The 13,293-nt window shown below is 50.5% G+C and overlaps 1 protein-coding gene across 1 annotated transcript; it reads right to left on the reverse strand.

Annotated features, from left to right (window-relative positions):
- Positions 1-267: 267 nt before the first annotated feature.
- On the reverse strand, positions 268-9,045 carry CKAP4 (cytoskeleton associated protein 4). The gene is made up of 2 exons (XM_061417189.1): positions 8,338-9,045; positions 268-2,741 (listed from the first exon to the last, which is right to left on the reverse strand). The coding sequence occupies exons 1-2, from the start codon at positions 8,788-8,790 to the stop codon at positions 1,425-1,427; spliced, it is 1,770 nt and encodes a 589-aa protein (XP_061273173.1). The 5' UTR covers positions 8,791-9,045; the 3' UTR covers positions 268-1,424.
- Positions 9,046-13,293: the final 4,248 nt, after the last annotated feature.

Raw genomic sequence — 13,293 nt, forward strand, 5'->3', positions numbered from 1 at the left:
AGGCTCCAAGAATCTAACAGAAAGCCAGGGTTGTAACCCTCTGCTATAGTTAAGCACTGGGGTCAAGCAATGACCTATAAAGAAAACTGCTAATAGTCAAATCAGAACTAGGTGCCCAGGCCTAACAGGGAGGACATCTTGATTGAAAAATTAAAAAAAAAAAAAAGTTTACAATTGAAAATTACCCATCTTTCTAATTCTGAATACTGCACATTAATACATCATTAAAAGTTACCAAATTCTCAGAAAACCACCACTCTGGAAAAGTCATAACAAAGCTCAAGTGTTTTATTAAGAATTAAAAATACTGTAAATAAGCCATACAGTTCATTTCACAGTAAACTAAACAAACCTTTTTTTCTTTTTCCTTTTTTTTTTCTTTTTTTCTTTTTTCTTTTTTAAAGGGCAAGACAGCCATTAAAGAACAGTACAGCTCAAAGGGGGAAGGGGAACAGCAAATGGCTACAGAAAATGCACACGGTCCTCACTGATGGATGGGGTCTGCTGACAGCAAACCTCTTCAAGAACATTGTGATAAAAGAGAGACGGTGGCCTCCATTCCCTGGGGAGGCAGTCTATGCCTTTATGAGCAGCTCTCGTAATACATTTCCTGAAGGAATCCAAGGACTCTCAGGGATTCTAAACCCTTATTCTGAACGCACTATTTGGGGCCTTATCAAGAGGTGACACGGGTCAGCCACAGGGGACTCTGTGGGGGGTTGTGTCTTCACATTCAGAACCGGCTGAATTCTTTGCATAGTTACCACTGAGATCGTGAAATGGTTCAGGAATGGAAAAGACACCTTTCCCCACAGAGGCGACCATCAAGCAGCTGATGCAACTAAAAACCGAGGGCTTGTCCCCCTCTCAATTCAGAGCTGACCTTAATGAGCTGTAACCAGTTTGAAGTGGAAGACAAGAAGTGAGTGACATCTCATGAAAACCTCGGCCAGAAGTACTAAAAAAAAAGATAAAAATAAAATGAATTTTCCTTAAAGACAATTAAAAAGAAAGGTACCTCCTACCCCCACATTTTGCTTGAAATCTGCCAGCCAGGCAGGATTTTTGAGGTTAATCTGCTTCTGTTAATCCTCAACTGCAGCCACTACGGTTCTTCCCTGACACTAGGAAGAGACATCCCTTCTAGAAGGTGCCTCTGAGGCACAGAAACCGTGCCTTCAGGAAACCGGCCCCCAGCCCCAAAGCTGAAGCAGAAGACTTTTGCACAACCCTTGGTGCGCGGTAACCATCATAAATAAGTTAACCGGGCACAAAACCATGGAAGGCCCGGGAGGTCCTGGTGGTGCGGGTTGTGGAGGGACCTGGCTGTGGGGGGAGAGTTGAGGAGGGGCCATTTTTTTTTTTTTTTTTTTTTGGTCATGAAAAACTGCACTGGCCATCTGTGCCCTGCACACGCAATCCATTTAGACTTTCTCATGAATCTTTTCCACTTTCACAAACAACCTATCCAGGTCATTCCTCAGGTCCTCTAGCAAACCCTTGGCGGACTCCAAGTTGTTCTCATTGGTCTCGATCTTCACCGAGTACGCGACCAAACTGTCCACAGCAGTCCTAAGCATTTTTAAGTCCGACTCCACCTGGCCCACAGAGGCTCTGAGGTTGTCGAGAGAGGAGAGTCTGTCCAGCAGGTCCTGGTGGGGCACGGCGGTGGCCTCGCGGCCCAGCAGCGTGTGGACCTGCTCCTGCACCTTCTGCAGAGCCTCCACAGCGCCGGGGAGCTCGGCCACGCGGCGCTTCAGCTCGTCCACGTCACCGGCCAGTGAGAGCTGGGCCTCGCCAAGGCCACGCACCGTGCCTGCCAGGCCGCCCTCGGCGTCAGCGTCGGGGCCCAGGCCGGCCACGCGCTCCTGCAGCTCCGCCAAGCGCCGCGCCTGTTCTTCGCTCTGAGCGCGCAGCGCCTCCAGGCTCTCGCCCTGGCGCACTGAGGCTGCCCGCGCCGCCTGCACCCCGTCTTCCACGCTCTGCAGCCGCGAGTCCAAGCCTTGGCTCTCCTTTTGGAGCGTTTCAAAGGCCTCGGAGGGTCTGAAGGCCCCGTCTTCTTCTGGCCGGAGGGCTGCGGCCTTGAGCTGGCCGAGCTCCTCCTCGAGTCTCCTGATCTCCTCGGGGAGATGGGCGGCAGACTCCTCAGCCCGGAGGATCTTCTCCGTGAGCGCCTGAAGGGTGTGATGTTCCGAATCGGCCGCCTCCTTGAACCTCTGCTGCTCCTGTTTGAGGCTCACCAGTTCTTTGACCTCTGTGTAGACATCCGACTCCATGGTCTGGATGGCGCTTCTCAGGGCCTCCATGTCCTTCTCTTTGGACTTCACAGAGGTTTGTATTTCCTTAACCACTTCCTTCAAGGCTTTCAGATCCTGCTTGTATCCCTCCGAGTCTTCCAGAGAGGCGACCTTGGCCTTCACGTCGTTGATTTCCTTCTGGCTCCTCTTCTGGACATCGGTGAAGATGGCGATGTTGTCATTGATGGACTTGGTGAGCTCCGTCAGCCTTTCCTCCACTGTGTTCTCCAGGGAGGTGAAGTCGCGCTCCCGGGCATCCTTGACCACGTGGATCCCATCAGAGAGGTCTTTGAGGATCTCATTCTGGAGTTTTTGTAGAACTTCACTGATGCGGTTGATCTCGCTCTCCCCCTGCTTCACAGCTTTCTCTGTGAGATCATGTTTATGTTGGGAGCTTCTCACGAGGGACTCAAAAGTACCGAATGTGGCTTGCAGAGACTGCACCTATAACCAAAATACAGATGTTAACCACAGAGAACTGCTGAAGGGTTTTATGCAATTCAGCTATATTTTTTTTGATCTGCCCAGCTTAAAGGTCCCTCCTCCAACAGAACAGCACCATAATTCTCCTTTGGGGAACCATCCTTACACACAGCCCATATGGTTTGGGGGACCAACCCAAAGGCTCCACTACAAGCCCTCTAGGCCTGACCAATCAATGCTTTCCATCCACCCACTTCCCCACCCTGGCCTGGAACTACAGTGATTAGGGGATGGGCATGTGGCCTAAGCCAGGCCAGCAAGTCAATTGCATAACTTCTCTTAAAACTACTGGGAATAGAAAGCTCTTTCTACTGGAATTGCTAGCTATAGGATGAGGGAAGTCTGGAACAGCTCAGACCAGCACATGATCAACGCCTGCCTACAGATCAAGCCAGCACAGAAGGAAGCAGAACTCAGGGAGGGCAAGATCAAGTTCTGAAGATACAATTTAAACCCCTGGAGACAGCCATACTGAAGGCATCTACTCTGGAACTAGTAAGTTTGAGCCCATAAATTATCTTTCTCCCTCCCTCCATCTTTCTTTAGGGCAATTTTAGCTGAATTTTTAGCTCTTGCAACTGAAAGGTCCCAAGTTTTCACAGAAACAAAGCTGAGGCACATGGGAGACACTGGGCAGGAAGGCAGGAGACCAGGTTCAGATCTCTGCTTGGTAGTTCTAGCTCTTTGGCCCTGAACAAATCACATCCTTAACTGAAAATGTGATCAGTGGACCAGTGGCCCTTAGCATTTTCTGGCTTGTGAACACATTATGATACTGACTGCCACTATACATTCATTCTAAATAAATTCTACCCTGAACAGGGTCTGACCTGGGAACCACTCCAGGGAGCAGGTTTAATGTCCTGAGAGGCTGAGAGTATGATGATTAATGGCCTGCCAAAACAGTCAGAACTGCTGAGCAGAACTGAGCAGGACAAAATGAAAGGAGGAAGGGGTGGTGAATGGATTAAATAAAATAGAAAAAATTGATGATTATTGAAAGTAGGGTTCACTATATTGATCTCTTCTTTTCTTAATGCTTGAACATTTCCATAATGAAGGGCTTTAAAAAAAAATAGCATGGGTTTTAGAATGGGACCACCTATGCTCAAATCCTAGCTTGGACACTTTCTAGCTTCGTGATCACGGGGAAGTAATTTAGCATATCTATGCCTTGGTTTCCTCAGCCACAGGATGGAAACAAAGATAGTATCTAATTCATTAGCTTGTTTTGTGAGAATAAAGTGAGTTAATATATATAAAGCGCTTAAATTGGGCATAACACATAGCTGTGCCCAGTCGCTCAGACTCTTTGCGACCCCATGGACTATAGCCCTCAAAGCTCCTCTGTCCATGGGAATTTCCAGGCAAGAATACTAGGGCGGGTTGCCATTTCCTCCTCCAGGGGATCTTCCTGACCCAGGGATCAAATCTGCATCTGTTGTGTCTCCTGCATCAGCAAGTAGATTCTTTATCACCATGCAACCTGTAAACAGTAACTGTCACCTTCATTATCATTGCATCTTTCTGGAGTAGCTCAGCCCACCCCTGGCCCAGTGACAAAGGGCAAACACTACAGGACTAGGAATAGTACCCTGGGCTCTAGTTCCAGTCCCACCAATAACCAGCTCTGTGAGCACAAGGAAGTCACACTCAAATTCCAAGTCCCAAGTTCTTCATCTATTAACAAATCGGTTTCTAAAGTCCTTTATTGCTTCTACCAGTCTGTGATTTTAAAGCAGATTAGAATAAGGTTCTCAGGGACTCCAGAATACTAGACAATTTGCCTGCTCAACCAAATATAACCTGAGTCATAAAGGACACCTTGAGAAGGTACCAGAGACAGCTCTCCTCTGAAACTAGGTTATTCAGTCACAGAATCTGCCTGTTCTAAGCACAGATTTCAGAACAGGGGTGTCAACAGGTACGCACAGTACCTGAAACATGGTAGGTGTTCATCAGTGTTTTCCGAATGAATCAAAGAATGAATGAATTTACAGAGCAAGGCCTGAAGAAGCCCAGGCTGGTCCATTTCCCCAACCCGTCTGTCACTCCTAACCTGGACTGGCTCTTTACAGACGGCTAGGAAGGGACCTAGATCAGAAATGACAGATGAAACCAATGAAAAGAGCACAGACAGTGTCTCCCTATGTTGGTGCTGTTCATCTTCTGAGCTGTTCATCTTCACATGCAAAGACCCCGTTATAATCAATATGCAGTGATTTTATCTGTTTCCCCAGCATATGTGGGATGCCCACTAAGTGGTGGACAAGATGCCCGAGCAGAGTGACACTAAGACAGGATCCCTGCCCTCAAGGAGTTCACAGTAGAGGCGGGGTAAGAGACCAGTTAGTGGTGGTTGATATTCAACAGGAACTCGATGTAAATAATTATGCAAATTTAAGAGACATCATCTCAATCCACCCTCATAATAATCTCATGGAAGCACCTATTGATCCCCATTTTACAAAGCAGGAGCCTGGGAAGTGGTAGAGCTGAGCATCAGAAGCCAAGAATGTCTGAGTTTAGAAACTGCACTCTTGGCCTCCAGTGATACACCCGGGCAGAAGCATGTTTAAAGTGCACTGAGTGCCTAGAAATGCTGCTCAGCCTCAAGCCATGACTCCTAGCCCAGAGCAAGATGAGAGAACAAAGAAATATGACCAGAAAACTCACTCGCCCACAGACAGCTCTTAGTCTCATTCAACTGACCCCACCGGCCTTAAGCCAACTTCTAAAATCACTGTATGCCACCCTGGATCTGCCAAGGCAACCCAAGCCCTTCAGAGGGCCTAGAGCAGAATCAGGGTTTCTGAAGCTCTGCGCCTAATTGTGCCTGCTGAATCTTCAGGATAAGAACAGGCCAGCCTCTCAGCCCATTCAGCAGACTGGGGCCATGCCCAGGTCTGAGAACATCTGAGAGCATCTGAGAACGAGATCAGGTGGGCACCCCAAAGGGCAGTGGAATAGCATGCTTCAAAGTCACACTGCTCTGATTCCAACCCCAGCTCCACCACCGAGGGTCTGCACATGATCCTGAATGAGCAACACAACTGCTCCAGACTCAGCTGGCCTATCTGTGCAGTGGTGCTCATGTCTCAGAGGGTAACTGGGAACACCTGGCCCACAGCGAAGACTAATTATGAATAATAATAATACAGTAAGAATATGTCTCTGAGAAGAACCAAACCCTCATCCTCAGAGGAATAAGGTGCTCAAACTTAGTTTGTCAGAGGACCATCCATCACTACTCACTCCTTAAGGCAAAGTAAAATCTACTGGCCACCCTGGAGATCCAGAGAGAAGTGACCACATGCAATGGAAGATCCTATGTGGCAAATGTTCCAAGTCAATGAAATGGACATTAATTGAGCACCTACTAGGTACTAAGCAAGGCATGGGAAAGATGGCAAAATGAATAGGTAAGTGGTGAACCGTGTTCTAGGAGTTCACTGCACTTTGAATCCTAGCACTGCTGGTTGTGTAACCATGTACAGTTACTCAGCCTCCTGGTGTTCACCTTCCCGGTCTGTGAAAAGGGGATCATATCAGTACTTATCAGTACCTGTTAGCACCGTGAGAGTCAGATGAATGCACAACAAACATGAGGCATTAAATATGAGCCTCTACACTACTAAAAAAGAAAGGCCATAATTTCAATGGTTTATAGCCAGGTGGATTCTTGAAAACCTGGAAAGAGTCCTCCCCTTACTATGGAGATGGGAGAACTGAGTACCCAAAAGGAAAGGGAATCTGTACAAAGCTGAGATGGAGCAAGAGTGGGAACCAGATGGAAGAATAAGGGAGGGGACAGGGAGGAAGCAGAAAGAATAAACCTCAATTTCTTTCTCCTGCCTCAACTCAAGACCTCCACCATCTGGGCCTCATCTTTAGCCTCCCCTCTTACAGCCTCCTAAATTTTACTCTGCTGCGGGCAGGATGGCCATGTAGAGTCTGCCAAACAAGCCTGTGTGTTCCTCATGCCATCTCTCAACAGTTATCCACCACCATATAGATCTAGACTGGTACCACGCTGGCCACCGGGTCACAGGCCTGGGCAAACTCTACCTTCTCTCTCTTCTGAACTCACACAGCAGTCACCCTCATCCAAAACCTGCCTGTGGGCTGCTTCACAAATAGGATTTGTCCTTTGCACCTTCATACCCTCCACAGGGACTACCAGGAGCCATGCGACTATCAGACTTCACCAAATATTATGATTGATTGGTAAGTGGGTGGATCAAGAGAGGAAACAAAGAGCCTACTGATGATACTTCAGCAGTATGTCTATTTTTTAAGAATGATTTGACATTCCAGATAGGCAAAGCAGCGCTGCCTACTTAATTCCCTTCAAAAAGTCACCTCCCTTGGCCTGCAGCATGGAGCAAAATGACTCACTCCAGTTGCTCCACCAGTCTTAAGAGGAAATTCCTAGTCCCGCATATTCTACACAGTCAATAGAAACTTGGCAGGGCCGGCAGCATGCTGGGAAAAGGAGGCAGCAGTTCCGGGCTCAGAAGAGGTGGCGGGATTTTTTGTTTCAATCATGCAACCAAGTTTCATTGAGCAATGACATGAGTGGAGGACGGAGGAGGGGGAATGAGGCTGAAGGAGCTGCACTTGGTGTAAAAAGAAAAATCAGAAAAGGTAGACCCTAAGCAGCTTCCTGTTGAAAGGTGGGTCCATTGGAACCTGAAACAGGCCCCAGTGGCCTCAAGGCTGTCATGCAACCTGCCACTCACCAGTTGCGGTCTTTGTCAATTAAGCTCTAAATCTCAATTTTCTGGTCTGGAAAACAGAGTCAAAACTGCCAGTCCTCTCTCCTTCCCTCCCTCCCAAGGTTGCTATGAGGATTAGATAATAAGTGAGTAAGCCCTCTAAACACCATATAAATGTACCTCTGTATTATTCACCAGTGTGACCTAGTATCTTTGGCCGTTCCTCTCCTCTAAGGCTGAAACATGCTATCATACTTCCAAGGCCCACTTAGGTACACTAGTCTAATAAAAAGCAGGGGGCCTAACGAGATGAAATATTTCATCAGAACTATACAAACGAGTAACATCACTAGCTTCTCTATCCCCGGGCTCCGGGTCTATTAAAATCTGGCTCAGATGTCTCCCACGGGGAGAGCAGAGGTGCGGCCTTGCCCGAGGCTTCCAGGGATGCGCTGGTTTCCCTTCCAAGCTCCTCTCCAGACAACTCTGCCCATTCAGCGGTTCCTAATCCAAAAAGAATGAGCTCCCCAGAGCATGCCGGCTTCCTTACAGGTCACCGCTAATGTCCTGTGACAGGCCCTTGGCCCACCCTCCCAGGCGGTCGGAACATCCTCGAAGCGGTCCATCCCTCGGGCCGATTCCTCAGCGGCCATTAACAAAGAGGGTCTGGGGGCTGCCTCGGAGCCAAAGGGCCGGGGCGAGGGGATCCCGAGCCGCTGGCTGAGGACACCCGGCCTGGGCCGGCGAGGGCCCCCGCCGGGAGGGCACGAGGGGGCCTGGCTGTGTGTGCGGGAGCCGCCGCCGCCGGGAGCACGGAGGTTGGGGGCCTGGGTACCCACCTTCTGCTCGACGCCCTGCAAGCCCTGACCCAGCTCCTCCCGCTGCCGGGAGAAGTCCTGGTGGCTGCGCCGGACGTGCTGGACCTCCTCCAGGACGTGGTGGACACACCAGCCCGAGAAGGCGGCCGCCGCCACCAGGGCGAGGTAGAAGAGAAAGTTAAGCACCCGGCCGAGCCTGCGCGAGCAGGACGCGGAGGACGAGGCGGCAGCAGCGGCGGCGGAGGAGGAGGACTTGCCGCCGCGGTGGCCGCCCTTGCCGTGCGCCTGGTTCTGCGGATGCTGCGGCGGGTGCTGCTGCTGCGGGTGCGGCGCGGGCGGCGGCGGGTGCTGCTGCGGCGCCGGCGGCGGCTTCTTCGCCACGTCATCCGCGCCGCCCGACGGGTGGGCGCCCTTCTCCGAGGGGCTCGCGGCGCCGTGGCCGCCCTTGGAGCCCCTTTGTTTGGCCGAGGGCATGTCGGGCGCGGCGGCGGCTGAGGCCGCAGGCTGCGAGGCGAGCGAGTGGCGCGCGCGGCCGGGGAAACTTCCTCGGGCTCCCCCGGGGCTGGGCGAGCAGCACGCGGGCGCTGTTGGCGTCGGAGCGGCCGAGAGAGAGAGAGAGCGAGAGCGGGCGGGCGGGCAAGGAAGGAGGCCGGGCGAGGGAGGAAGGAGGAGGGGGCCTGCCTCCGCCGCCGCCGCCGCGGCGCCGACCCCGCCTCCCGGGAAGGGAGGCCGGCAGAGCCGAGCCCGGAGCGCCTGCCACGCACGCTGGGGCCGGCGGGCGGCCCCTCCCCTTGCCGCCACGACCCCAAAGAGGGAGGGCCGAGCGGGGGGCGGCCCCGCGGGGTCTACGGAGGCTGGGATAGGGCGAGGGGATCTAGGGGAAGGCGGTGGCCCAGCCGGGTCTACGGGAGCCGGGGTGGGATGAGGGTGGCCGAGGAAAAGGGGCGGCCCAGCAAAAAGGTCCAGGGGTTGGGGGTTCGGCGGAGGGGAGGGTTGTGGCCGAGCGGGGTCTACTGGGGCATGGTGGGAGCGGGGGCCGACGATGGTATCCCAGCCGGGTCAATGGAGGTCAGGGCAGGCGGCTGTAGGGGGCGAGGTGGGGAGCGGCCGGGCCGGGTCTAAGGAGGCGGGAACCGGCTGCTGAGGTGGCCACAGGGAGGGGGCAGAGGGCTGGGTCAACTGGGACCCGGACTGGCGACCGAGCTGGGGCCCCGGGTGCCCCGGGGAAAGGCGGCCGGGCGGGTCAGAAGTGGAGGAGCCGGGCAAAATCTAGTGTTGAGGACTCAGCGCGAGCCCCGCTCCCTTCTGGACCCTTGCGAAGAGAGGAAATGAAGGGGGGCGCCCCAGGAGCCGTGCTCCTGGGAGTGGGAGTAAAGGGGCAAGAAGAGACCCCCATTCCTTTTTCCGGGGAGCTGGGGAAACCCCAACTCCCCTCACTCTTCCCCGATCCCACCCTCCACGCCTCCGGGGGTTGGACCTTTTTTCTTTCCTGGGGTTGGACCTTTTTTCTTTCCTGGGGTTTGAAGACTAGGCAGAAAGGGCTTTCTGAAAACCAGTTGGCCCCAAAGGCATGTTTCGGAAAAGTTTGCAAATATTGACGGGCTGCGTGAAGACTGTTCAAGGGAAGAGTCATGAGCAGCCCACTTAGCCCAGCCAATTCGCTGTCGACACTGTTGACTTTTTTCTGAAGCCCGTTCAACTCCATTTTCTCTTTGCCTCCCCCGCCCCGCACTGTGTCCGCTGCCCCCACTAAGGACAGGCTCTGTGCTACGTGCTGGCAACCGGCAGCGGCCGCAGTGAGAGGACGGCAGATCAGGGCTTCCATGCCTACTTTGGTGGAAGGAAATAAACTAATGCCAGGCCCTGTGCTCCGCAACTTACATATATGTTCTACCAAACCTCACTGATATCTTTTAATATAGAAATTATTTTCCCTACTTAATGGGAGACAAACTGAGCTTGAGCCCCACCCCAAGTGATTGTCCCAAGATCTCCCATAACCGTAATCTGAACCTTGATCTGCTTCTTCCGGAGCCTGTGCGGCTTAATATTGTTGTTTAGTCCCTAAATCGCAGTCTGACACTTTGCGACCCGGTGGACTGTAGCCCACCAGGCTCCTCTGTCCATGAGGTTTCCCAGACAGGAATACTGGAGTGGGTTGCCATTTCCTTCCTCAGGGGATCTTGGGCCGTGGAGAAATTAAGCAGTTTGTTCACACTCAATAAGGCCAGTTAATACTGGGACATGTACTGAGCTCCACTTTACAAGCTCCTTTCCCCCTAATCTTGGTGTCTGTCTGTGTGTGCCTGTGAGTTAGCAACCCTGTTTCTTTTCCCTGGAAACGTCTCCCAATTCCTTCTTTAAAAAAACACTCCCTATCCTTAAGGCCTAGTTCAAATACTCTCTTTCATGAAACCTTACTTGTAAACCACATGATACCTCTCATGCGACTTAGACACAGAAGACAATTGCAAAGCATTGTGTACGTTAGTTCAACATAGCAAACCTTTGTTGAGGGTCTGCTATATACCAGATCAATATCTGCAAAGTACTAGAGTCTCCTCTCTTTGAGGATAGGAAGCAACCATTGCCTATGTCTCTATGAATCTCACTTTATAAGATACTTTTAAAAATCTCTAGTGAATGAATGAACCTATGTCCCGGCCCTCAGAGGGCCTGCATTCCACTTGGAGAAATGTGCAGAAACATTTTGAAGGCTAAATTGTGTCATCCAGACTTACAAATGGAAAACAAACTTGGAAAGCAAACCATTAGGCTGCACCTGGGGAAGTCTTCTGAGGTGGAAAGTTCTTGAACAAAGCCTTGAAAAATAGATTTGCATAGGAGGAGAGTAGGGAGGATATTTCTGTGGCGGAAATGGGGGTGAACCCCGGGCACCTGTCTGACATTAAGGGTGTGAGCTGCAATTAGGAAAGAGAGATGAGCTGGGTGGAGTGGGTCCAGGTTGCAGAGGTTCGCAGAAGCTGGCCAGGCTGGCACAAGAGTTGCTATTAGTGTGGGAGGCCAAAGTAGATTAAACCAGGTTCTGGACTAGAAATACAATCATTTGCCCCAGACAGAGAGCAGTCCCCACTCCACCTAAACACGAGGAGCTCTGATAGAAAACTCCCTGCTCAACAAGGCCTATGACTCTGACCTAGGAGGGGAGAAAGGAGATGGCATACGAAAGCAGAAGACTAATATCAGAAGATGCTAGAAGAACCTTGTTTAAAAACTTCCGCAGATTGTGTTTCAAATTTCTAGTGCACAAAAAAGTAACCATCCTCCTTCAAGCAATCATCCCTGTTAGGGCAGAGGTCATGATAATTTGCAAAGTGGCTTTGGGGGCTCAGCCAAGCACACCAAACTCTTTGACCTTGAGAAGTATACTTCTCCTCTGGATTTCAAGGTCACCATTTCTGTATCTCTAAAGGTCTTTCTTATTATTAATCTATTTCTTATAGAAAATAGTCATCTGATTTTTTTCAATCAATTGTATTTCTTTTTTTTATTTTTATTTTTTTAATTTATTTTACTGTGCCAGGTCTTAGTTGCAGCACGAGGGATCTTTAGTTGCTAACACTTAGTCGTAGCACGTGGGGTGTAGTTTCCTGAACAGGGGTTGAATCCCAGGCACTCTGAACTGGGAACTTAGAGCCTTAGCCACTGGACCACCAGGGAATTCCCAGTAGTCGGATTATCATGAGAAATAATTACATTTAAAAATTTTTAAAAGTTGATTCAACACATAGACCTGCTTTAAAAATGACAGATTTCTGAACGTTCTGCCTCCACCGAGCCCTGGGAGAATGAAAGGGATGGGAGATGGGACTGTTATTAGTGTGTACCTCTCACCCTTTTCCTTTTGGGAGGTAGTGAAGTATAATGGTTAAGACATGGGCTCTGGAGTAGACTAACTCAAGTTCAAATTCAGCTCCATGACTGATGGGGGAATGTGAACTCTCTAAACCTCTGTGTCTTCAGAGGTAATAAAAACTGCTTCACCTGGTTGTTGTGAGGGTTAAAGGAGAGACACTGTATGATCCTGGGCCCATGGCAGGACTCAGTGAATAAAGAGTAGGTAGAGTCACTGAAAGTCTAGCTGCACACAGAACTTCTATGTCTAGATTTCAACATTTTTCTTTCATCATTATTTCTTGGAGCTCCCAGCACCATTTGTGGCCTATAGACCACAGGCTCTGATGGGTTTAACTTGAAAGAGCAGCACTGTTTCCCTCTGGATTGTGGTTCCACCGTGGTGTTCGGCTACACCCAGAGGAGGAGGTTGGTAAGTAGTCGTGGAAGCACACCTTCTGGGACAGGAAGACTCCAGCGGTTCTTGGGGATTTCCATTCTTTTATCCTGTTTTCTTTGTCAACACAACAAGCATTTAGAGGAAGTTTCCTGTCTCCTCCTGATTTCTTCTTAGCCTTTTCCATTTCACTTTCCATAAAGTATGTTCGATGGTCAGGAATGTAGGTAGAAAAGAGGAGGAGCTAAAGCCATCTCTTCCTTTCCCCCAGCTTGTGCAAAGATGCTTCTGAACACCCTGAACTACAAGGATCTTCAACTACCTAGAGCTCTGTAAGCCTTCAGCCCTTTGGTTTTCTGCATTTCAGTTAGAATAGCTAAATAGAAAGCCCCTATTACTTTGATTGCTTCTTCTCTATTCCAAGTTGACAAGAGGCCAAGGCATGAGGCTCAATGCCCCACAAACAGGGTGTCTGTTAGTCTCAGTGGTCCCTGGTCCCAGGAGCTCCCCAGCTCCAAAGCCTGAGCTCCATGCAACAGGGGAATTATTTCTTGGAACTCCCAGCACCATATGAGGCTTCACTTCACTGAGTCCTAGTTTTTATGGAAGAAAACCATAATCCCTACCTCACAGAGGCAATATGAATACTCACTTGATCTCATCCACTCGTGGTCTTCCTCATCCCAGCACGTCAGTAACATCCGTCCAGTTGCTCAGGAATCATC

The sequence above is a fragment of the Bos javanicus genome, chromosome 5 (genome assembly GCF_032452875.1).
Source record: "Bos javanicus breed banteng chromosome 5, ARS-OSU_banteng_1.0, whole genome shotgun sequence".
Taxonomy (NCBI): domain Eukaryota; kingdom Metazoa; phylum Chordata; class Mammalia; order Artiodactyla; family Bovidae; genus Bos; species Bos javanicus.

Bases quoted from the DNA above. Each gene is read 5' to 3' on its own strand.
- CKAP4 (XM_061417189.1), bottom strand. From the start codon at position 8,790: ATGCCCTCGGCCAAACAAAGGGGCTCCAAGGGCGGCCACGGCGCCGCG. The intron at 2,742-8,337 runs GTGGGTACCCAG...TTTTGGTTATAG, and splicing joins TGCAGGGCGTCGAGCAGAAG to GTGCAGTCTCTGCAAGCCAC.